The sequence below is a fragment of the Camellia sinensis genome, chromosome 6, assembly GCF_055761805.1.
Source record: "Camellia sinensis isolate YWXY chromosome 6, ASM5576180v1, whole genome shotgun sequence".
Taxonomy (NCBI): Eukaryota; Viridiplantae; Streptophyta; class Magnoliopsida; order Ericales; family Theaceae; genus Camellia; species Camellia sinensis.
In genome coordinates, this window is record NC_138966.1 from 181,382,725 (window position 1) to 181,408,610 (window position 25,886).

Below are 25,886 nucleotides of genomic sequence, written 5' to 3' on the forward strand. Positions count from 1 at the left end.
TTTGTGACTACACCCCTTATCATGTTCAAGGCTCAAAGGTGTGTAATTCTCGACTCTCAAGCCATCAATCACGCATTCCAATGCATGATGGCCAAAGGAGCCAAGTGTGTAATTCAATGTGAATGAAATACACAAAAACACATAAGGGGCCTTAACCTCTATCATGCTTGATCAAAAGGCAAGGCATGCACACACAATGCAATGCGGCAAGCATGCAAACTGTTATACAATGCAACATGATTGACTCGAAACTAATAACATGCCGACTCAATGCAATGTAACCTAAGTATGCAAGCAATGCTAATGCAACATGAGTATGCCAACAACAATGTCATGCAACCTAAACATGCAAAGACAAGCAATATTAAAACAATGTAATGCATGCATGATTAACTTAACAAAGCAACACAAGCATGCAAATATGAGGTCATATAACATGCATGCAACAACATATAATGCAGTATGCATGCAACAACATGCAAACCACATACTCAATGGACTTAAACTAAAAATGGACAGACCTCAGCCATGCCCAAATCAGTGGCCATAATGCTAAGAAATGAGGGACAAAAGCATATACAAACACCCATGCTAATTGGTTTATCACCTAGGCATGCATTCATAACTCTTAAGCACACTTAAAAGAGACAAATATAGACATGTGACAAATATGTTAAGCTCTGAAATCATGTTAGGAAAGGTGCCAAACCAATCAAATAAGGCAAGCAAAGCATGCAAGAAAGCTTAAAGCTTGAAGCTAACCAAAGGTTTCAAACCATGGTTATACAAAGCAAGCCCCAAAGGGCCAATAGGACCTAAAATAGTCCAAAGGCAGGTCCAAATGAGCCTAAAACATGCGAGGAATGAGGCCCAAACATGCTAGAAAAAGTGAGCACAAAACATGAAGCACACAAGGCCAAAAGGGACAATTGCACTACACCTATTACAACCAAACATGGCATGACTTAGGCCAATAAAATCAGAGTTATGGAATGTAAGAATGAGCCCAAAAACCCACTTAAATGGCATCCCAAAAGCCTAAGCATGATGGCATACACAATGGCACATTCATGAGGCATAAAGCACAACCTCTCCAAAGCATGGAAAGAATGAAAGATGTGAATGCATGACCACACTACATGGACTGAAATCATATAAAAAAATGATGCCAAATCATGAAAATAGCCCAAGCAATGCATGCCAGTGGGTTAGAAACTCAAGGCTAGTGAGCCAAAATGCACTAGGGCTATACAAAGCAATGCATGCATGACCAAAACAACACAAATCAGACCTAGAGCATGCTGAAACATGACCAAAATCTTCTCAAAGTTAAGCCAAAATCATGCTAGAATGATAGTCAAAAGCATGATGTATGTTAGGCCAATGAATGGAATTGCACTACAAGTGCATGGAACATGCAAGAGGCTATCAAAACAACTTTATACAGATTCATGACATGCCAAATAATGACCAAAAACATGCTGAAATGGAGCCCATACACGCTTAACAAACATGCTACCTCATGAGGCATATAAGGCTAGTTTGCAAGAATTACACTACAAGTGTATAAAGCATGCAAGCAACAACCAAACCAACTTAAAATAGAGTTAGATTAGGCCCAAAAAGTCATGAAAACATGCTTGAAAAGAGCTAACATAAGCCACAAAAAGATTCTACTTTATAGAGCTAACAAGGCATGGCATGGAGAGACAAGGAGGGGAGGCTATCCCCTCCCATTTGGGACCTCAAAACAAGGTTTTTACCACTGAAAATCCTCTATATTTCAGTGGTTAAAAGGCCACAAAAAGTTGGTTTCAAAAGCTTAGGAAGTTGGCTTAAAAGGCCTTACAAGCCAAAGAGCAAAGGGAGAGACAACCCCCTAGCCAAACAAGGCACAAACCAAGGCTTCTAGGACTAAAAAACAGAGGAGAAATAGGGTTTTTGTAGTTCAACACCACCCCAAAAATAGCCCCAAAGTAGTGTGAAAAGATGGCCAAGCAAGTGTGTAAAACAAGCTTAAAGGGAGAGAGATCTTACCCTTGAAGCACAGCAGCAAAATGGCCTCTTTTCTGAGCCAAACAACCTTCAATCAGCCCAAAAATAGGTTCCAAGGGACCTCAAGCCAATGGTGATCAACTTTGATGAAGGATGCCTTTGCAAAAGTGTAGGAAATTCTCACCTCTAAGCCTAAAACAAGAGGAAAATGAGAGAGTTCTAGGGAGGGAGAGAGTTTTGCTCACAAAACTTCTAGAGAGAGAAGATTCTAGAGTGAGAAGCTCTCAAACTTCTAAGCCTTAAAGAAATGTTCTGACCCTTAAAAATGAGATATAAGCTTCATGATATAGCAATCTAAGAGCTTTTGGTCGAAATATCTCAATTGGAAATATCTGATGCAGTGTATAACAGCTGGAGGATAAATATCTGTCAATTCTGGGCTTTCTGGACACTTTTGGCCCACCGGCCATCTTTGGTGCCGATCAGCCATCATTTTTGGCTGATAAGGTTCACTTTTGGCCGACCTATGGCCGATGAGGTCCAATTGTGGCCGATGGACTTCCATAGAGGCCGATGGAAAAAAACAATGTTGGTCCCTGACTTGAAGCAAGCCTGATTCCTTCATCCAGACTCCTTTTCAGGTCATTCTTGAGCCTAAACTGTAGCCCCAGAAGTCTTCTTTCCAAATTTGGAAGCCTCATGTCAAAATTCCATGTGTGCTAAGATATATCCCTCTTTTAGTGAAGGTTGTTCAGTTTCGGTCCAACCGAAATGATGCCCAACTTCAGCTAATCATATCTCCCCTGTCCTGACTCGGCCTTAATAGATTCTTAAGTGAAAAATAAAGCCCCGGAAGTAAGATTTCCAACGATGGTGGACTCATAGATGAAATCCAAGTATTCAAAAGGATAGGCCTGATTTAGCGAGGACTGCTCGTCTCTCTCTTAACGGTTCATGCCCATCTTCTTCCTCAGCTAGGTTTCTTTCCTCTTCTCCTCTTTTCTTCAACTCCAAACCCCCAAACAAGGTGTTTTGAAATATTTTTTAAATATTTCATCTCTCTTTCATTCATTTCCACTTTGTCCTTGCTTGATTTACCAAAAAACGCAACATTTGACAAATTGCAAGCCTCGGAACATCGTAGAAACTTCTTTTCAAAAATATTTTGAAAGAGAGGGTTTTAAGATCTAAAATCTTTTTGGTCCAAAGTGGGGTGTGAAGTTTGGATTTGACTCTCCTTGCCTGAGAAATCAAACCTTTGCATAGCATAGCCTGCATCACTAAGTAAGCCATCAGTAACGCCCAAGTCTTAAGGACGGTCAAAAATGAGGTGTCTACACTATGTACCCGCCAGATGGGGAGAAGACTGCATTTATCACTCTAAAAGGGTTGTATTGCTACAGAGTGATGCCTTTTGAGTTAAACAGTGGAAGTTTACATCGATGACATCTAATCAGCAGAATAGTGGAAGTTTACATCGATGACATGGTCGTGAAGACCAAGGAACCTGAAGGTCATCTGGCCGACCTAAAAGCAGTTTTTGACATCCTTAAAACATACCGGCTTCGACTCAATGCATCGAAGTGTGCATTTGGAGTTGGGTCTAGTACGTTCTTAGGATATTTGGTAACCAGAAGGGGCATTGAGTCAAGCCAAGATCAGATCAAGGTTATCCTAGAACTGAAGAGCCCAACATCGGCAAAATAAGTGTAGATATTGACCAGAAGGGCTGCAGCCCTGAACAGATTCATAAGCAGAAGTTCTGATAAATGTAAGCCTTTCTTCAGCTTAGTATAGAAAGCCACAGACTTCTTATGGACCGACAAATGCGAAGCCGCCTTGACCGACTTAAAGAAGTATTTGACCATAGTTCCAGTTCTCAAATCCAGTACCTGGAGATGAGCTGTTCTTATACTTGGCAGTTTCAAAACATGCAGTAAGTGCAGTGGTAATCCGAGAAGAAAATGGAGAACAAAGGGCTGTTTACTATGTAAGTAAAACCCTTGTAGATACAGAGACCAGATATTTACCCTCAGAGAAGTTAACACTGGCTTTAGTAATGGCTTCCAAGAAGCTGAATCATTACTTTCAAGCCCACAAAATTGTAGTATTAACTGAACACCCCTTGAAGTCCCTGTTGCAGCAAGGAGATCTGATAGGCAGAATAGCCAGATGGGCAGTGGCCTTGGGCCAATATGACTTGGAATTCAGACCCAGAACAACAATCACAGGCCAAGTTTTGGCCGACTTCGTGGCCGAGTTCACACCAGGTTCCATCACACATCGAGCTCCGTTGAGCCAAGGTGTGCGATGTCCAGGTGAGCAAGAAAAAACCCAGTAGGGGACAATAAAGCAAAGGAACAAAGAGAAACTCAAGCCTTGCAGTATTTACGTCGGCGACTCCTTTCTATTGTTTGTGGATGGGAGTTCAAACCGACAAGGAGCGGGGGCAGGAGTAGTACTAGTATCGCCTGATGGGCAGATACTAGAACAGTCCATTCGTTTGAGTTTTAAGGCCTCAAACAATGAAGCAGAGTACGAAGCACTGATCGCAAGACTAAAACTGGCAACAGCCATGGAAGCCGATGAGGTAATAGTCTTTTGTGACTCCCAGCTTATAGTCAATTAGGCAATAGGGGAATTTGTAACCCGAAATGAACGTACGTCGGCTTACGCAGAGAAAGTAGGCAGACTGGTAGCCTTATTTCAAAATTGCCGACTACAGCAGGTAAGCCGAGATGACAACAGCCATACCGATGCTCTGGTCAACCTGGCTAGTGTAATGAAGCCTGGTGAGGCAAGAACAATAACGGTTGACTACTTGTTAGGTCCAAACATAGAACCACTGAGTACAAAGCATGAAGCAATGTGTGTGGAGATGGGACCAAGTTGGATGGATACAATAGTAGCATTCCTTAAAGAAGGAAAATTTTAGACGACCGTAAAGAAGTGCACAAGATCAGACTGAAGTCGGCAAAATTCAGTTTGATAGCAGAAGGCCATCTCTATAGAAGATCATTTATATGACCCCTTCTGAGGTGTGTGCATCCTGCACAGGTTGAAGATTTTCTGTACAAAATGCATGAAGGAGTATGTGGAAGCCACACTGGGGGCAGGTCACTTGCTCATAGGGCCATTACACATGGGTATTGGTGGCCCTACATGCAGACAGATGCTGAAACCTATGTCAAGAAGTGTGAGAAGTGCCAAAGGTTTGCACCCTTAATACACCAACCAGCAGCAGACTTGAACCCAGTGTCCAGCCCTTGGCCATTTGCCTAATGGGGCATAGATCTTGTTGGAAAACTGCCCCAAGCAACTGGCAAAGGAAGTACCTGCTGGTAGTAACAGATTACTTCACCAAGTGGGTAGAAGCAAAACCCCTTACCAAGATTCGGGACATTGATGTGAAGAATTTCATATGGAAGAACATCATCACCAGGTTTGGAATCCTAAGAGCAATAATAGCTGACAATGGCACACAGTTTAATAGTAAGCTAATCAAGAGCTTCTGTGCAAAGTTCAAAATCAAGAATTATTTTTCCACCCCAAATTTTCCTCAAAGCAATGGACAAGCAGAAGCATCCAACAAAGTCATCCTAGATGGGATTAATAAGAGGCTGCAAGCAGCAACAGGAAAGTGGATAGATGAACTGTCAAGTGTACTCTAGGCATAACGGACTACGCTGAGAAGATCAACTGGGGAATCCCCATTTTCCATGGCTTATGACACAGAAACAGTCATTCCTCTGGAGGTCGGCATCCCAAGAATCAGAACCCAGGGAGTAGAGAATGGAACTAATGATGTATTTTTAGCCCAAGATCTGGATCTACTAGAAGAGAGAAGGGAGAAAGCAGCAATTCAGCTGGGGGCATACCAGCAGCAGCTTGCCAAGGCTTATAATAAGAAGGTGAACCTGCGAGAGTTCCAAGTTGGTGACCTCATCTTGAGAAAGGTCATCAGCAACAAGAAGGATCTCGGAGAGGGCAAGCTTGGCCCGAATTGGGAGGGACCCTATAGAATCATCTCGGTCTTGGGCAATGGGGCATATCTGCTGGAGGACTGTGAAGGCAAAGAATTACCAAGACCCTAAAATACTTGCAATCTAAAGTTTTTCTACCACTAGATTTTCTTGTTTTATAAGATTTCTTTTTATCTTGTTATTAGCAGAAGTAATAAAATTTTAGCTTGATCTTTAAACTTGTGTAATGTGATTGACCAGATACTTGACGATGTTTCTAAGCGAAACATGACGAATAACTTAGACTTATTGTATGGCAGAATAGAACTTTTACTTGCATATAATAGAGTTGAACTAAGTTGGCAATGTTTCTAGGCAAAACATGACGAATAACTTAGACTTATTATATGGCAGAGTAGAACTTTTACTTGCATATAATAGAGTTGAACTAAGTTGGCGATGTTTCTAAGCGAAACTGACGAATAACTTAGACTTATTATATGGCAGAGTAGAACTTTTACTTGCATATAATAGAGTTGAACTAAGTTAGGGTAACCTAGACTTGTCGTATTGACAAATCAAACTCAGATTGGAACTAAATACATATCAGTCAGATTAACAAAGAAGCCAAGGTTGTTTACCTCGGCCAGTCTTTGTTCGAATCTGACCTCTGCAACAAGGTCACAACCCTAGCCTTAAATGAGAACTCGAGTGGAACTTAGGTTCACATTAGGGGCAAAGGACTAGAAAATGATGCTTGGAAGATTGGTTTAACACTTGTTGAAATTTGAGAAAAATTTACAAGTTAAAGTTAAACCGAGGTCATGTTTAACACTTGTTAAAATTTGCGAAAAATTTACAAGTTGAAGTTAAACCGAAGTCATGTTTAACACTTGTTGAAATTTGAGAAAAATTTACAAGTTGAAGTTAAACCGAGGTCATGGTTAAACACTTGTTGAAATTTTTTAGAAAAATTTACAAGTTGAAGTTAAACTAAGGTTGTAATAAAGGAAGTACTTATGTACTTACCAAGATAAAAACCTTTATTTTTGACTGAGGTACATCACCCCAAGAAGATTGCACAGACTAAGGTAAATGTTGAAGACATGCAAATTATTCTAAGTATAGAGTCATGCAATGAAGACAAACATACAAGCATTCAAAAGAGGAAGTTGTATTTACATTCGAAAAAAGGCACATCGGCCAGACAGAAAGCTTACATTGTTTCAAAGAACGAAAAAAGTACAAGGTACAGGAAAAAAAAGGAGAAAAGCATCAAACTAAGACTCTTTGGCATCTTTAGGCGGTTGGGTCTGGAGTTCGAAAGACTACTGAGAAGACATCTCAACGGCCCTCTCAGCCGCGAGCTCAGCATCAATTTCTTGAAGAGTTTGGTCAAGGCTCTTGTCAGTAATAGGCACGTCCGATGTTGTCTTCTCAGGAACAGTGTCTTTGGAGACCTCACCATCCTCGTCCTGAGTCAAGTCTAGGACTTGCTCATTTGGAGTAACGGACTTTGCCCTAGCAGCTTCCTTTGATTTCCTCACCAAAGCTTTCTCCTCAGACTCAGAATCATCTTCGGATTAGCTTGGAGTAAGGGGAAATGGCAGGGGAAGGACGTCGGCATTCTTAAGAGGGGAGTCCTCAGGGACGTCAAGCTTTTTTAGAGCAGCCATCCAACCAAGGGTGAAACCCTTGTTGCATGCCTGCTTCATCTAACTCTTGTAGTCCACTGTGACATCGGCCACCCCCTCATTGTATGCCTTTTCATCTGCGGCCTTGATCTTGGCAGCCTTTGTGGCCAAGGCATCTTGTAGTTCTTTTTGGGCCTCGGCCATCTTTGTCTCGGCCTCTTTCTTTTCAGCCGTAAGGACCTTGGCGATAGCCTCGGCAGCGTCCGCTTTTTTTTCGGCCTCATCTTTAGCTTTAATAATAGCCTCATCCTGATCTGACAAAGTCTTCATCTTTCCCTCAATCTTTTTGAGGGTCTTCTGCAAACTAGAGACCTCCCTGGTCTTGTCGGCCAACTCCTTTCTCATTTCAAAAGATTGCATTGAGAAAGAGTGGGCGTGCTGGATTGCCTGAAGGAAAATGGACAGAATAGAAGTTATTAAAAAGTTCTCTAAGTATAGAAAGAAAAAGAAAAAAAAATACCAAGTGTAAAGAACTTCCTTGAACGGAATACTGCAGCATCAGAGCAAAATTTTCGTATTCGCTCATCTTAGCGTTACGATTAAGATCTTCGGGCAGAAGCAAGGCAGTGGAGAGGGCAACGCCGACCTCAATGTCATCAGTGCTATCACTAACCTTAACTGGCTTGTTATCGATTGTGATTGGTGGGGCCCAGGGGGAATCATGTTTTAATGGCCCCGAGGTGGTCGCAGAGGACGACTTCGGCCTCTTTGATCTGGTAGATTCGGATGGTTAGGCCTCGGCGGGCCTCTTCTCAGTAGCAAAAGGGGTCTTCTCGCTCTCGGCCAATTTAGAAATTGGCAAGGTGTCCTCAGTGTCAATCTGAGTCACCGTTGCCTTGGGCTGAGCCTTCTTCAGACATTTTGGCTTTGGCTTTGGTTGAGGCTGGGTTTTTGTGCTGGTTGAGCATCAACTGAGTCAAGGATGTCGGCTAGAAGATCTTCAGCGACAGCTTTCTTGCGACCCATCTCGGCGACAATTGCAGTTCTACGGCGGTGTTGCGTTGGGATGATGGGATCAGATATGGAGTCAAGGTTGACGGTTGCTCTGCTGGATCAGAAGTCGATCCTTGATCTGGCCGAGATGATGAGGCTGTTGGAGGTCAGGATAAAGTTGTGGTGGAAGGGCGAGAATTGTTTTTCTTCCGCTTTGGGATGTCAGAAAGCACCGACTGTAGGTCAGGATAAAGTTCAAAAGCAAAGGAGCTCTCCGCTTGTGAACTGGCAGATCCAGTAGCTTCTTCAAGTCTTTGCTGGGGAAGAAGGACTTGCAAAAGCCCTTTGGTGGTTATGGAAGAACTGCAAAAAGAAAAGCACAGACGTTAGAACAAAGTATTGAAAACTTGGAAAAAAAAACAAGGAAAGGTGACACTTGGCTCTTACCATCTCCTTCCCTGAAAACTGTTCGGCTTAGGGGATAAAGGTGGAGGTCATCGTTTGGTTGAAATTCCCAGTTGCCCGAGACGATGAAGTAATCATCTCCAACACCCTTGTTTGAGTCTGGGAGGTCAGCAATAAGCTTGTACTCCATGGACCTCGGCTTGAGGTAATAGATGTGGCTTTTTTTCGATTTTAGGCGACACATGGTGTAGCAATACTAGATGTCAGCAAGGGTAACCCTAGTATTTTGTTTCTCGGCTAAAGTGATTATACCATTGATAACTCGATAAGAGTTGATGACAAGTTGCATTGGGTTCAATTTGTAGTAGTGGAGGACTTCTCAGAAAAGGGTGTCAAGTGGAAACCTAAGTCCACACTCGATAAAGGCCACTACGGGAAAAGACATAAGGTTCACGTCGGGCATACTGGAATCTTCCTCCCCTGCCAACCTAAGGTTGACATCAGCAGGAATAGAAAACTCCTGCCTAAAGTACTCTAACTTAGTTGGGGTGTCTACCCTATGCTTCCACATACCCATAACGTCGGCTTAATTGGAGGAGTTGGATTTCAGAAGGAAGTGTTTTGGAAGGGTTTGAGGGACCTCGGTTAAAACCTAAAAATGTACTATGGCAAGAGTTTGTATGGATCTAAAGGGAATTCGTGTCAGTTTTTCCTAAGGTTCGTAAAGTTCTATAGACAAATCCCGATCCTAAAGTCTAGGTAAGTGAAGATTGAAGGCAAGAATCTGGAAAAAAACACGGCAAACAGAAACAGGAACGTGATTTAGTATCGAGAACAGTGACGAAGTTGTCAAGAACACTGACAAAGTTTGTGCAGGTGTGTGAGGCCAAGAACAGTGGCAAAGATCAATAGATATGTAAATAGTGTGTGAGTAATCAAGAGTGGATTGGGCCAAAAATAAAATCACGATATAGATATGCCCAAATGCATGATTGAGTTCACATACACAGATTTGTAAAAAATATATATGAAGCCACAGTAACAGAGCACGAATGTAACAGAATTCAAAGAGAACCAAGAACTGGGAACCAGGATGAAAACAGTAGCTTACCAGAGGAGTGAAGCCGGTGTTGAAGACGCCGGAGTCAGGAGGCGGTTACAATCGGAAGAGGACAGCGAAAGCTTCACCAAATGAAAGGAATAAAAATGGTTATAGAGCTTGAAGATCTGGAACAATAGCAGATTTGGAGAGAGAAGTTAGAGAGAGAAAGAGTTGGAAGCTTAAGAACGAGGATGCAAAAGTGAAGAGACGAAGAAAGAAAATTGATTTTAATCAAACGTGGAAAATGGCGGCAAAATACCATCAATGCGTCTAGGGCGACGTGCTTGTCAGACAGCGCACCCAGACACAAGGTGACTTACAGGCGCGTATCAGGAACAGCCCAGAAGGAGAAAAACATGTGACAAGAACGGTTGAGTTGTTATGCGTGACAGCTCATACGCGTAAAGAAGCTCTTGGAGTTCTTGATTTAATGGAGCAGTACCTCGGCTTGGAGGATGATCTCGGCTGAGTAACTTGAATAAACTTGGTGAATGGTTCTGAGACATTGGTGAAAGCAGGCTATAGGTCTTGGACACATTGAGTCGACAAGTTATGACTTCGGCAATAAATGTTGAAACGAGCTTAACCGACGTGAAGATGGAAGAAATGATATAGGTTCCATCACCTCAGTATGCCGAGGTAATAGAACCTAGGGGGCAGTTGTGGGGACATATTTTTTGAGTACCAACACGTGGCCAAAGTGACGCCGAAGTGTCAACCGAGGTGCCACGTGTCCTGGTCATGATGCCGATGTGATCTCGGCTAGTCCGACGTTATCTCCGAAGATATCAGAATCCAGGATATGCGGATAAGGGACAAGAGTCCTAGAATGGGAGAGGACTTTAGTTTGGATAAACATAAGACTCTTAGAGAGTTTATCCCAATCCTGTTGGGAGTCCAAGATTAGCAGTAATCCTAAGTCCACTAGAGCTAGGTTTCTATTGGGACTAGGATTGTGTTGGCTATAAAAGAGAGGCATCCCCATGGGTATAAGGTATGTTTTTTATGCTCTAAATAGTGAATTGAGCACTTTTTTTTTTATCTTTGAGAGATAACTGACTTGATCATCGGAGTGTCTCCGGGTGGATGAACCACCGCCGGAATTTTTTCTTTCTATTGCAGGTCATTCAGGTGCCATTTATTCCGCTAGTGCTCTTTAGTTGAATACAAAATTGACAATATGATCAAAAATTCACTCACACAATAACATTATTATTTTTGAAATTATATATAGCCTCCGTTTGGGAAGTGGGTTGGTTTTTTGATTTTTTGGCTTTTTGGCTATTTTAGCCCGGGCTATTTTAGCCTGGTTTGGGAAGGGCTTTTTGGCTTTTTTGGATTTTTTTGTGAGAGAGGATTGTAATGATTATGGGTTGGATTTGATGTTTTGTTTTTTATGACTAAAATAGCCTATTTTATTTTTTGTGACTATTTTAGCCAAAAAAGTCTGATTTTTTTCTTCCCAAACGGAGCCATAGTGTGTGCTGTGAAAAAGGCTGTCAGAGCATGGCGGTGTGTTAAGTAGGTTGTACAAACCTCTGGAGGTGATAAACTTTGGCATTTTTTTCCTTTGGTTTAGAAGTAAAAAAAAAAAAAAAAAAAAAAAGTTCGAATTAATAACAAATTGAGAACAGATAGGAGAGATAAAAAAAACATGGCCCTTCCCTTTTTTATTCTAGGTAATAGAAAAGTAGAAAAAGCCAAAAGAAAGGTCAAATTAGTAACAAATGGATCAACAAAGGAGTTCCACTACTCAAGGCATACCACTACTCAAGGCACATCTTTAATAAGTTGATAAATAAGCAATTTGCTCAATACACACCACAACTTTCCATCTTTACCCTTACTCATACACCCCACCCACAATCTTCCATTTTTACTCTCATTCACTTACTCACACACTCCACCCCCACCCACGATCCATCTCCCCCTCCTTTCTCTGATTGATGGTCACCCCCACATACCAGTGAGCAAAACCAGTGATGAAGACTCCTCAAGACACCGGTGAACAGAACCAGTGGTGAAAACTCCTCAAGATGTCGGTAAAAATTTCAGTTTGCAAACCGTTCGACTCTGGACTTTCAAACCTTAACGATTTGTTCGGACTATTTTTGTCGAACCTTAGCCACTTGTCCGGAGTGTTTCTTTCGAACATTAACCATTTGTTCGACATTTTAGTGTCAAACTCGATTATAACCCTTTGTCCTTTGTAGTCATTTTACATAAGGTTAATATTGTAATAAAAAATAAATCAATTAATGGTTTGCCTTGAGATGAAATATGGTGTGCAAATAGAGGCACCCAAAAAAGTGTTGTTATTGGCCACTTATTAATTTTTTTGAATTTATTTTATTTTATTTTATTTATAAATTGTAAAATTTTTAAAATTTCATTTCGTTCTTTAAATAATATTAAAATTATACTTATAAAAACATTTTATCTATTTAAATGCACACCCCCACACCCCACACCTTCCACAGCTCAAAAAGTTTCTCTTTCAAAATCCTAACAAAACTTATAACGGTAGAACTTTCCAAAATTAATGGAAAAAATTTGTGGTGATTAAGAAATTTTTTCTCTACTTCATTACGAGATTTGTCAATCTGTTTGATTTTTTTTATTAGCTATTTTCACACACACAACACAATCCACTTTTATGCTTCTTTGGTTGATTTTTTATCATTCATCCTTAGCCTCATCGTACTTGTATCCTCTCTGTGTGAGCAAAATTGGGCAGGATTTCACTCACCGGTTGACCACCTAAGGGTGATCTGACCTTTTTTATTTGTCTACTTTTGTTGTTGTTTTGATTATCTGTTCCCGAGCAAATGAAAAATATTCGGTTATCTATTTTCGAACAAATAAACAATGTTCAAACCTGTGTTCTCGAATTTCAATCATATGTTCGGGAGTTTAGTCTCAAAAAAATGACGAACAATTTTTATTATTTTTGTCATTTTTTTAAAAAGCTTACCCTTACAAGGCTTTGCTTTTCTGAGCTAAAAACACCATTAAAATTATGAATCTCTTCTAAACTTTTATTGTTGTATTCCTATTGTCTCATGGAGTTGTGGTTGCCAAAAAAAAATTTCACTCATTGTCATTACCGAAGAAGTGTGTGTAAATAAATGGGTACTACCATTGTCACGCGGAATATTACTGTCAAAAAGTTTCAAGATTTTGAGGATAGGTAGATTTTGAAGGTGGAATTTAGAAAAGACGGATGGATGGCGAGAGAGGTGAATACTCTCATAAACCCTAACTCATAATATAGTGGGTATGTGAGTTTAGTTATGAAATAAAATACTCTAAAATTATTAATGCCTTTTTTAATAATTTCACTTAAAATTATTATTGTAATAAAAAAAATTAAAAAATAAAAAATTCAAAATAATTGATGGATACTAGCACCCAAGAAAAAACAAACATAACCATTGCTAGTTTTTATTATAGGTAATAGATATATATATATATATGTCTCTATTAGTTATTTTAATCAAAAAAAAAAAAAAAAAAAAAAAAAAAAAAAAAAGATATATATATATATGTCTGTCAATAATTTTAACCAAAATTTGAGTGTTTCTAAGGAACGGAGCGTTGGGTCCTTTTCAGTGCTGCTGCTTCTACTACTCTCTCTCTCTCTCTCTCCCCTCACACACAAGCAGATTGAAGAAGATGTCAGGAAGAAGAAGAGTTTCTGATTCTTCTATTATTGGACGAAGAATAATTGCTGATCATAATTGTCAAAAAGGTACAATATTTCCCTCATTCTTTTTTCATCTGTTTCGTTCTCTCTCTAACACCACCACAAGCCCTACTCCTCCTCCTCCTCCTGCTGTTGCTGTAATACCCAAACAACGATGCGATTTGGGTCCCAATCATCTTCAATCTGCTTTAATTTCGTTCAATCGCATGCTCCAAATGCGACCTTTGCCCTCCATTTCTCAATTCAACAAAGCTTTAGGGCCTATCACCAAAATGGGTCATTACGACATCTCTCTTTCTCTTATTCTGAACAAGCTGCTACAGTTCCACGGCATTCAGCTCAATATCTGCACCTTCAACATTGCTATTAACTGTTGTTGCCGCCTTAATCAAGCCCATTTTGGCTTCTCTCTGTTAGGTTCCCTCTTCAAACGTGGTTATACACCTAATGCAACAACCTTCACAACTCTGATTAATGGACTTATTTTGGAAGATAAAACCCCTGAAGCTGTAGAGTTATTTAAGAAATTAATCACAACTAGAGAAATTGAACCCGACTTGGTTATGTATGGAACCATTGTTAATGGGCTCTGCAGAACCGGGAACACTATCAGGGCTGTTAGTTTGCTTAGGATAATGGAAGAGGGAAGTCATAAACCTGACACCGTAGTGTATACCACGATCATTGACAGTCTTTGCAAGGATAGAATGGTGGATGATGCTGTCAAGCTCTTTACAGAAATGGATGAACAAGGCATTCGTCGAGATGTTATCACTTATACCTCTTTGATTCATGGCCTATGTAATTTCGGTCGGTGGAAAGAGGTTACCGAAATGTTAATAGAAATGTTGGATAGTGGTATTGTTCCGAATGTTCATACATATAGTGTGTTGGTGGATGCATATACCAAGGAAGGGAAGATTAAAGAGGCAGAGGGGGTCCTTGAAGTCATGATACAAAGAGGTGTGGATCCTAATGTAGTCACATACAGTACTCTAATGGATGGATATTGTTTGCAAGGCCACATGGATGAAGCGATCAGAGTGTTCAATACCATGGTGGATAGGGGCCTTCACCCTAATATTTTTGGCTATAACATTCTAATCAATGGATATTGCAAGAACATGAAAATAGATGAGGCCATGCATCTCTTTCGAGAATTGCCTCAAAGGGGGTTGAAACCCGACAGCGGAACTTTCAACACTATGTTACAAGGTTTGTTTCGATCGAGTAGATGTGGAGCTGCTCAGGAACTTTTTAATGAGATGCAAGTTGTAGGCATAATTCCAAATTCTCAAACTTATGGTATCTTATTGGATGGGTTGTGCAAAAATGGGCATATTTCTGAAGCATTGTCATTATTCCACATGATGGAAAGCAACGGTTTACATCTTGATGTTGTTATGTACAGTATTCTCATTGATGCATTCTGCACAGTTAAAAAGCTTGATAGTGCAAGGGCCCTTTTCAGTGAGCTTTCTTCCAAGGGATTACAACCTAATGTTAAGACATACACTATGATGATACAAGGTCTTTGTGAAGAAGGCCTACTACACGAAGCTAAAGAGTTGTTTGTTAAAATGGAACAGAATGGTTGTTTGCCAGATGGTGTCACTTACAACACTATTATCCGAGGATTTATTGGACAACACAAGTGCTATGAGGCATTAATACTCGCTAAGGAAATGGTTCAAAGGGGTTTTTCAGCAGATGCATCCACTTTTCCCTTGATCGTCGATATACTCTCAACTAAAGGACAAGATCCTGCTCTCCAAGAAGTGATAAAGAAGTTCGTGCCCAAAGATAGTCATGGAATGCAAGAGAACAAGTAAATTTCTTAAGCTATGAAGGTAAAGCTACATTAGACTAAAATGTGTTGCCTATTATCCTCACAAAAAGTCTATTATTAGGTGATACTCGTTTATATATATATATATATATATTGCATTATGATATTCTTGTCTGCACTGATACATACCAGGCTAATTACAAAAATGGTACACTAACAGGTATGATATTAACAACATTGGTTGGGTTTTATTATACCTCTTCTCTTACACTAGGATGACCTTATTGAAGAATTTGTCTTCTGAAAAAAAAATGGTAAAAATTTAATGCATAGGTGATGATCACTGCATTTACATAAGGGGAAATTTTTTTACAACTTTATCAATTACATATTGACTAATGATCACTAAAATAGGGTTGTATAGAAAAAAAATTTAATAGCCTTATTAACATGTTGCGTAGTGATCACTACTATAGTGTTGTAGAGGCCTTTTCGGCAAGGTAAGCATCATTTGTCTTTTGAATATATTTTCCTATTGTTTTTTATGAACGATGTAAAGGGGCTAAACTATACAATTTTGATTGTGAGCTAAATTTGTTAAAATGGGGCAAAAGTGATCTATGCTGTTGATTTCTATATCTTTTGTTCACAATACAAGATGCAGCCCAATGGATATTATTTAGGCTGAAGTGGCTTGAACAGTGCTCCTTTCCTTATGGATGTTGAGTTGACCAACACCCAGCAACTTACCTGTAGTATTTGAGAATAATTCTACTTGTCAACCTTCCAATTTTGTGTGTTATAAGAATAAAGACCATGTATCTAGGAAGTTGCTCTCTCTCTCTCACTCTCTCTTGAAAGTAAGAACAGAGAAAAGATTTCTTGAAAAGCAATGGTTGCTGACCTGATAGTGGTTGACAAATTAGTATTAGGATTCTCCCATCTAAACAAGCCACTGATTGCTATATGAGATTGTAAATACAGTTTCATGGTCAGCCCTTTGACCTCTAATGCACACGGTGAGAAGCTAATTACCGAGGCATATCTACCAAGAAAGCTAGAAGCATTTTTCAGGAACAAAGTTGTACAAGGACTGAAATCCAATGCAGACGAAGCTCAGGAGTTGCTGCAACTGCAAGGATCGAAGCAGCAATTAAAGAGTTCCACTCTAGATGTGTTGTGGTTGTGCCTTAGTATGCCCTTTTATAGTTGTTTTTGGATAATTCTAGTGAATTTATTTGACTTGATACAGCCCTGCCCCACCCCCCCAACATTAGTTTAACCTGTGTGTGGAGACAATCAACACCGAAAAGGGAAAATGGGAAGAAGTACAGGCTCACCCTATTGATCAACCAATGACCAGCTCTAAAAATCTCTTCTTCCACTTGATTCTTCAATAGATAATTGTAATGTAGGTAAGAACATCCTACCGTGTATGTTGCACTCGAGAAAGAGGGTGGGTTCAGGTATTTGTTTTCTTTCCTTGGTCCTGTAGCTATGGTAAATGATGTTTGCTACTTGTGCAAGAACAGAACAATGAAAAAAAAAGATAGTAATGACATATTGATTCTAACTACACTAGAGGCATATCTAATAATAAAATCATTTGTTTTGAAATCAAGTTCTAGTCTATGATATTTGGATAAACATATGCTCATTCCCAATGAATTTGTTGTTGAAATGAGACCTTGGCACGTTAAGCCAACTCTGCAACCATGTCCAGAAACTACTTCAATATGTTTTAGCTGAAACAATGCACACAACTACCTGTCAACGGAAAAAAATTATAATAAATCCTGGCTAGTTTATTTTGTATCGTCGCCCTTTTATTTTCACCCTAGTTGAGCAAATACACTGGCTTGTTCTTGAAAAATTCAACAAACAAAGTCATACCTCATCTATTGGTGAGCTCCGCAAACCTATTATTGCAATTCTTAGATAGGTCATACCTGTGGGCTAGTTGTGGCGCTATAGTAGATTATAAATGATATGCACGTTATGATCTCCTTAATCCTGATTGTTTTTGGCATTCCCCTTTTGCATTGCTTTCATTTTGAAATATGTTACTAGTTATAGGTGTAGAAGACCAGATTTCATTGCTAGTTTGTTCTAGAGATGATGGGGAAAAAAAAAAGAAAAAAAGAGAGACCTTCAGATATCATTTGTATGTCAAGTCAAACAAAAATGTGATCTTTGTTAGCGTTGACTCTGGCTAGGCTCTTGTATGTTTATTTATGATTGCAAATATCAGTCTTCTTCTTCATTCTCCTCTAGGAGATTGGCATGTTTTCAATGCAAATGCTCACTTGATGAATCTTTAAATACTAATGTTGCTACCATCTGAATATATATATATATATATATATGTTTTGTGCAGGTAAGGACAGGTGAAACCGATGTTTTTGGGTTGATGTTGATAACAGCGTTATGGCAACGTCCGCAACGGCTGTTCTTGTAAATAAATTAGAGAACAAGATTGGATACTCAACTAATTGACCATCGATCAATGGGTGTGTGGAAGAATCTTATCCACATCATATGAGATGAGCTTTTAAGGGCCTGTGAAATATACTCGTCAAAAAACTCAGCATGAAGTTGAAGTCCTAGGTAGACCAAACTCAGTCCTTTTGCATTTGCTTTGATTCTATATGTTTACTATTTCCCTTAGCCTAAAAAAGATGTACTTGGTATTTTTAAGAGTCTTTGTGCACTGAAGCATTACATGTTTCTCTTTGAATATCGTTGTAGCAAATTATGATCTCAAATGTTTGCTGAGGATTCTTTCCCTTTTGTTTTTTATGAATGAGTTCTAGAGTTACTGAACATTATATATGAATTTTCTTTTATGAATTTATTGTTTGATTGATAATTAAATTGGTTATTGAAGCTTTTTATGTCTTTTGATGGAGAAAAATCAAAAAATCTGTAATTTTTATTTTTGGGGATGTGGAGTTGATGGAAGCAAATTGTCTGCCCTACTTACGCTGTGTTTGGATAATGGGTTTAAACAATGATTTGAGAAGGAAGAGAAAAATTGTGAGGATGAAAAATTGTGAATAAAGGAGTAAATTTTTCTTTAATTTGTCATCTCTTTTTCAAACCTCAACTTAAATTTACGAACCAAACACAATATTTGAAAATGTTAGGCTACAATATTTGTCATACATACCACATGCAAGCTATAATCAAAATTGGTGTTGGTTTAAAACTATTGCGGTGCTGTGTTATGGGGTATTATGGTGGTGGAGCAAGCAAATTATTAAAACAAAATTGGCTAAAAGTTATTATGGTTGATTAAATTTTAAAGTGATTATGGGATATTATGGTGGTGGAGCAAACAAGTTAATAAATAAAATTGATTAGGATTTATTCTGGTGTTTGAAGAAGATGTCAAGAAGAAGAGTTTCTGTTTCTTCCATTATTGGAGGAAGAAGAATTGATGGTCATAATTGTCTAGTAAAAGGTGCAATATTATTTGATCACTCTGGAATTAATCATCCCTTGTCCTCATTCTTATTTGTTCTGTTTTGCTGTTCTCTCTCTACTACGACTACCCCCACGTGCCCTAGTTCTCATCGATGGAATTTGCGGCACAACGATCTCAAAGATGCTATACATTTGTTCAATTGCATGCTCCAAATGCAACCTCTGCCCCCCATTTCTCGATTCAACAAAGCTTTAGTTCCTCTTTTGAGAATGGGTCATTACGACATCGCTTTATCTCTTATTATTGGCAAGTCGCATTTTCTAGGCACGCAGGTCAATCTCTGCGCTTTCAGCATTGCTATTAACTGTTACGGTCAACTCAATCGAATCTGTTGTGGCTTCTCTCTTTTGGGTGCCCTCTTCAAATGTGGTTATACACCTGATGCAACTACCTTCACAACTCTAATTAATGGACTTATTTTGCAAGATAAAACTCCTCAAGCTGTGGAGCTTTTTAAGAAATTAATCAGAATCAGAGAAATTCAACCCAACGTGGTTATGTATGGATCCATTGTCAATGGGCTCTGTAGAACGGGGAACGCCAGCAGGGCTATTAGTTTGCTTAGGATAATGGAGGAGGCAAGTTGTAAACCTAACACCGTAGTGTATAACACAATCATTGATAGTCTTTGCAAGGATAGAATGGTGGATGATGCTCTCAAACTCTTTATAGAAATGGATGAAAAGGGTATTTTCCTATATGTTGTCACTTATAATTCTTTGATTCATGGCCTATGTAATTTCTGTCGGTGGAAAGAGGTTACCAAAATGTTCAGAGAAATGTTGGATAGTGGTATTGCTCCAAATGTTCATACATATAGTGTGTTGGTGGATGCATGTACCAAGGAAGGGAAGATGAACGAGGCGGGGGGGGTACTTGAAGTCATGATACAAAGAGGTGTGGATCCTAATGTAGTCACATACAATACTCTAATGGATGGATATTGTTTGCAAGGCCACACGGGTGAAGCAATTAGAGTGTTCAATAACATGGTGGACAAGGGCCTTCACCCTAATATTTTGAGCTATACCATTCTGATCAACGGATATTGCAAGAAGATGAAAATAGATGAGGCCGTGCATCACTTTCGAGAAATGCCTCAAAGGGGGTTGAAACCCAACAATGGAATTTTCTACACTATGTTATGGGGTTTGTTTCAAACAGCTAGATGTTCAGCTGTTCATGAACTTTTTAATGAGATGCAAGCTGCAGGCGTAATTCCAAATTATCAAAATTATGCTATCTTGTTGGATGGGGTGTGCAAAAATGGGCATATTGTAGAAGCATATTCATTATTTCAGTTAATGGAAAGGAACAATTTAGATCGTAATATTGTTACGTACACTATCCTCACTGATGGATTTCGTAAGGTTAAAAAGCTTGATAGTGCAAGGGCCATTTTCAATAACCTTTCTTCCAAGGGATTACATCCTAATGTTAGGACATACAATCTGATGATACAAGGTCTTTTTGAAGAAGGCCTACTGGATGAAGCTAAAGAGTTGTTTGTTAAAATGAAACAGAATGGTTGCTTGGCAAATGATGTCACTTAGAACACTATCATCCGAGGATTTATCGGACAACACAAGTGCTATGAGGCATTAATACTTGTTGAGGAAATGGTTCAAAGGGGTTTTTCAGCAGATGCATCCACTTTTCCCTTGATCGTCGATATACTCTCAACTAAAGGATAAGATCTTGCTCTCCATGAACTGATAAAGAAGTTCATGCCCAAAGATAGTCATGGAATGCAAGAGAATGAGTAAATTTCTTAAGCTGTGAAGGTAAGGTATACTAAAACGTGTAGCCTTTTATGCTTATAAAATGTCTGTTATTTGGTAAAACTCTTTTAAATATATGAATAGATGTTGCATCTTGCCTGCACCGATTTACTGCACTAATGACAAACAGTACATAGACTGGTATGATATTAACGCCATTGGTTATGTTTTCTTATACCTCTTCTCTTACACTAGGATGAAATTATTGGTATAAATTAAATGGGTTGAGATTGATCTCTATTAGCAAGAAGATTGATCATGAAATTGTTCCGTTTGTAATTCCTACAGTGCTATATTAGTTACTCTTTGCATGAAATAGAAGATACAGCCATTGTCTTGTTTGAATAAATGACTCAAAGATTATAGCATGGCTTCTACTAGCTTTTGAATTCTTTTTGCAATGTGCAAATCTAAAAACCCAACTTGAGAAGCATTTAACCTAAATTACCTTAGGTCTATAACATGGATACAGTTTTGCTAGTCACCATTTTCAAACTTACATCTTTCATTCTTTTCAAACATCACTCTTTTTTAATGGAATGCATATTAAGATGGATTAAGATAACTTAGTGAACCATTTTTGCTAGTGTATCTTTAAAATGATTGAGTCGGCTTGTAGTTTACTTGGTTTATTAGCCCATATTTTGATGTTACCAATCAAGGATTCTTTGGAAGGAAAGATTGGTTTGCAACTATGGGGTTCTAGTGTTGCTATATGGTATTATGATAAGATTTGGTTATATATAGCTTGCATTTATTAAGCTAACTACAGATTCGGTAGTTCTCACATGACCCTTGGGGTGATTTTAAAAGTTTCCTGGTATGTATCCTTATGATATTGGGGCTGTTGAGTCTAAAAGATACCGATATTGAACTGTACCATAGCTAGAGTGGAAGTGAATTATCAAGGCACGAGTACTAACAAAGTTGCTAGTGGCTACGCAACTGTAGGAGGCCAACCTGTGGACAATTTGTCCAATTGTTGGGTTGTAATGCTGTAAAACACAAGGCTGCAATCTGCAGAGGCTATGGGTTGCATAGTGTCTGGCTAGCAAATGTTTCCTGGACTGATTGATGAGAGACAAAATGAGGGTTGTAAAGACCCACATATGGAGTGAAATTTGACAGATGTCCCAAGAATGGAAACGCTTTGGCTGGTTAAATTGGCAACGTGCAACTTTCATTTAGAATGGCATGTAATCAACTTGATGAGCAAACCACTTTTCCATCTTACCTATCCAATGAGATTGAAGGTGGGATCATGCGTCTTTTGCTGGGTAACAAACAATAACAGATGCAGTAGGAATTTGCCTTTTTGTTGTCTCCCACTGGTACAGGGATAGCCTATGTTACACAAACTCTTCAAAATAAATCAAATACTCGTGTCAGACACCTGACACTCGAACAAGGGTATGTGATATGTGTCAAATACTTTTCAATGTATACTTCTTATATAATTGTATATAACACTACTATTATATACACATATTGTCGTATAATTGATATAAATATCTTTTTGACGCTGTAAGTTACATATTGTACCATTTTATCTCACACACTTGATTAAAAATATTAAAATATGATATTTTTTTGCCGAATCTGCGTAGCTTGATGAGTCTAACATCTAGTACATACTTGCACCGACACCCATACCCGAGTCTATGTAACATAGGGGATAGCTGCTTTTTCATTAGTCAACACCATAAAGCTTCATTTTATTTTTTTTGTTTCTCTAGCATTACCATTTGAATTTTATTAATAGTTGGATGTTGCTTAGTAATTTATAGATTCTGTTATGATGTTGCTCATTAATTTTTAGTTTTTGAACATATTTTACATGTTGTTTTTCACGACAGATGCAAAAGAGCTATAAAATTTTGATTATGAGCCTTAATTGATTAAAATGAAGCAAATGCAATCTATGGGAAGAAGATAAAGGATAGGCTGGCCTTGTTGATCAACCGAAGACAAGCTCTAAAAATCACTTCTTCCACTTAATTCTTCAAGAAATAATTGTAATGTCCTTAAAATGTTCTACGGTATATGTTGCACTGGAGAAAAAGGATAGGTTCAAGTATTTGTTTTCTTTCCGTGATCCTGAGTATGACAAATAATATTTACTATGAAAAAAAATAAGGTATTGACATTTGATTGTAGATACACTCGAGGCATAATTGTTTTTTTCTGCAGAGATTGAAATCCAATTCTAGTCAATTTTGTGTGCTATTAGAACAAGTCCATAAATGTACAAAATTGATGATGCAGGACGAGCAGGGATCATTTTCCCACAAGTAGTGAGCCCAGGTTAAGCATACTGATAGCAGCAATAATAGACTTATATGGCTGGATTTAGTGGGATTTTGTGGCTGCAAGAGTATTTAAAAAATAGGAGTTTAAGGGTTTGAAAAAGGTAGGGTTTTGGGAATTAAAACACAAGTGTTTAAAGGCAGTTGGATGGCTGTTCTAAGCATTGTGAACAGTGACGTGAACAATAACCTTGCTGGAGAGAGAGGGGGGTACTTCATCCTCACAAAGGATAGGCCAATCACACAAATACAATCTCAAATTTTCATAATATTAACTCTTCTGTTGAATCATTGAGATTATACATATATTTATAAGCTAATGACTCTCAACTTCTAATATTCTAAACCAACTATGACTTCCAATTCTACTTCAATCATAATAAAAAACTTTAATTACTTTTAATTCTACTTCAATATCAAAATAGGAAACTTGGTCTTTTGACCACTAAGATTATTATATATAATAAATCACATGTAATGACCCATTTAATAAATTAACCCAAAATAAAACCCATGGGCAATTCTACAACCCATGTCCAGCAATATTGAAATTACTATAATACCCTTAGCTACTAAACACTACCATGGACACTTTTATTTGGACCAAAAAGGCTTCTTGACGATCTTAGGACCTTTAGACTTTGTGTTGGGCTTCCACAGCCTACCGTACTTATTTTGCCATGCAATAGATGTTGCATCAATTGATCTCTCGCTTTTTGTGCTAATAAGAACAGAGAAAACATTTCTTGAAAAACATAGGTTTCTGTTTGGTAGTGGTTTACAAATTAGTATTAAGGATTCTCCCATCTCAACATGCCACTGGTTGCTATAAGAGATTGTAAATGTATGCCCTGTTTATAGTTGTTAGGGATAATTCTTATGAATATATTTGATCCCAAATCCCTCTGTTTGCAACCTGTCCCCACCAAAAAGGGAAAAGTGGAAGAAGCAAATGTACAGGCTTACCCTATTGATCAACCAGCAACAAACTCTGAAAATTTACTTCTTTCACTTGATTCTTAAAGAGATAATTGTAATGTCCTCAAGAACATCCTATAGTGCATGTAGCATTGGAGAAAGAGGGTAGTTTCAGGTTTTTGTTTTCTTTCCTTGGTCCTCTAGCCGTGACAAATGATATTTCCTACTTGTGCAAGAATAAAACAAAAGAAAATAAAAAGAAAAAAGGGTAATGACATTTTGATTGTAGCTACACTAAAGGCATATCAAATTAGACAACCACCTGTTTTTTTTGTAGAGATTGAAATCAAATTCTAGTGTATAATATTTGCATGAACTTGTGTTGAGTCTTGATGAATTTGTTGTTGAAGTGAGACCTTTGCATGTTAAGCAGTCTCTACAACCAAATGTGCACTCCTGAAAACCAACTTTAATATGTTTTAGCTTGGATTGATGCACAAAACTACCTATCAATGGAAAAAGTAAATATGAAAGTCTCATGGCTAGTCTATTTTGTATCGTCACCCTTCTATTTTTCACCTAGTTCAGCAAATACACTGACTTGTTCGTTACTTGAAATTTTTCAACAAGCAAAGCCATACCTCATCTATTAAGTGAGCTTCATGAACCCATTATTTCAATTCTTAGATTGGTTGTACCTGATGACTAGTTGTGAACTAGTAGCCCTGTGGTGGATTGTAAACAATATGCACCTTCTGATCTCCTTAATCCTGGCTCTTTTTGGCATTTCCTCGTCTTTTGTATTGCATTTGGTTTGAACTATGTTACTAGTTATAGGTGATAAAGACCAGAAAGTGTGGCCTATTTGTTCTAGGGATGAACAAATGAGAAAAACAAGTGATCTTTATTAGCCACCCTTTTGACTCAGAACTAGTGGACTTCATGCTAAACTCCTGTATGTTTGTTTGTAATTGCAAATATGCTAGTCTTCTTCTTCATTCTCCACTAGGAGATTGCCATGTTCAATGCACATGCTCACTTGATACTTCATTAAATATAGATGCAGCTACCACCTGAAAACATACGTCTATTTTGTGTAGGTAAGAGGTGAAATTGATGTTTCCAGGTTGATGTTGATAAAAGCTTTATGGCATTATCCTTCAACAGCTCTATCTTGTAAAGAAATGTTCCCAGGTTTCTACACAAATAGGAGAACAAGGATTGATACTAAACTAATTGACCATCAATCAGTGGGTGCATGGGAGTAACCTTTCGCATTTGCAATGACTCTATATGTAACTATTTTCCTTGGTAGAAACACTTATATACTTGGTATTCTTACAGTCTCTGTACCCAATGAAGCTTTGAACCACTCAGGTTATCGGGCATATCTTTACAAGTTTCTTTTTTCTAAATTGTTTGCAGCAAATTATGGTCTCTCAAATGCTTAGTGAGATTCATTCTCTTATTTTTTATAAGAATTTTCATTTTATATATGAAATTTTGTATGTTTTTGGATGGATGGCAAGCTCTACCTCCAGAACTCTCTATTTATGTTTGTTGATACAAGAATGAGCACTCTTTCCTCTTACAAAATAATTGCCTTGACCCCTACTCTATTTTTGGAAACAGAGCCAAATAGTGTAACTAGTTTGCTTAACAAACTTAACCCTATTCTAAAGCCTTTATCTGCTACTAACGGACAAATTCTACTCAACCTTCTATTCCCTTTTTGATTGACCGAGGGTGGCTTGACGAAAAAAATTATCAGGTGGTTCGGGAATTTTAGTGTAGCCATTATATCCACC

At 38.4% G+C, this 25,886-nt stretch overlaps 1 protein-coding gene across 3 annotated transcripts in view; it reads left to right on the forward strand.

The window, feature by feature from the left end:
* The window catches only part of LOC114272040 (uncharacterized), a 183,703-nt gene extending 158,099 nt beyond the window's left edge, over nt 1–25,604 (forward strand). The window contains exons 3-4 of one of the 3 annotated variants that reach the window (XR_014333602.1): nt 17,964–20,857; nt 25,179–25,604. Coding sequence is in view for 2 of the 3 variants with exons in the window: in XM_028213709.2 (XP_028069510.2) it covers nt 13,767–15,629 (1,863 nt within the window). In the remaining variant the exon portion in view is untranslated. Of the gene's footprint in view, nt 1–13,649; nt 15,648–17,963; nt 20,858–25,178 lie in introns of those variants that run through there. The other 2 variants (XM_028213709.2, XM_028213708.2) reach the window with 2 other exon arrangements.
* The last annotated feature ends 282 nt before the right edge of the window (nt 25,605–25,886 follow it).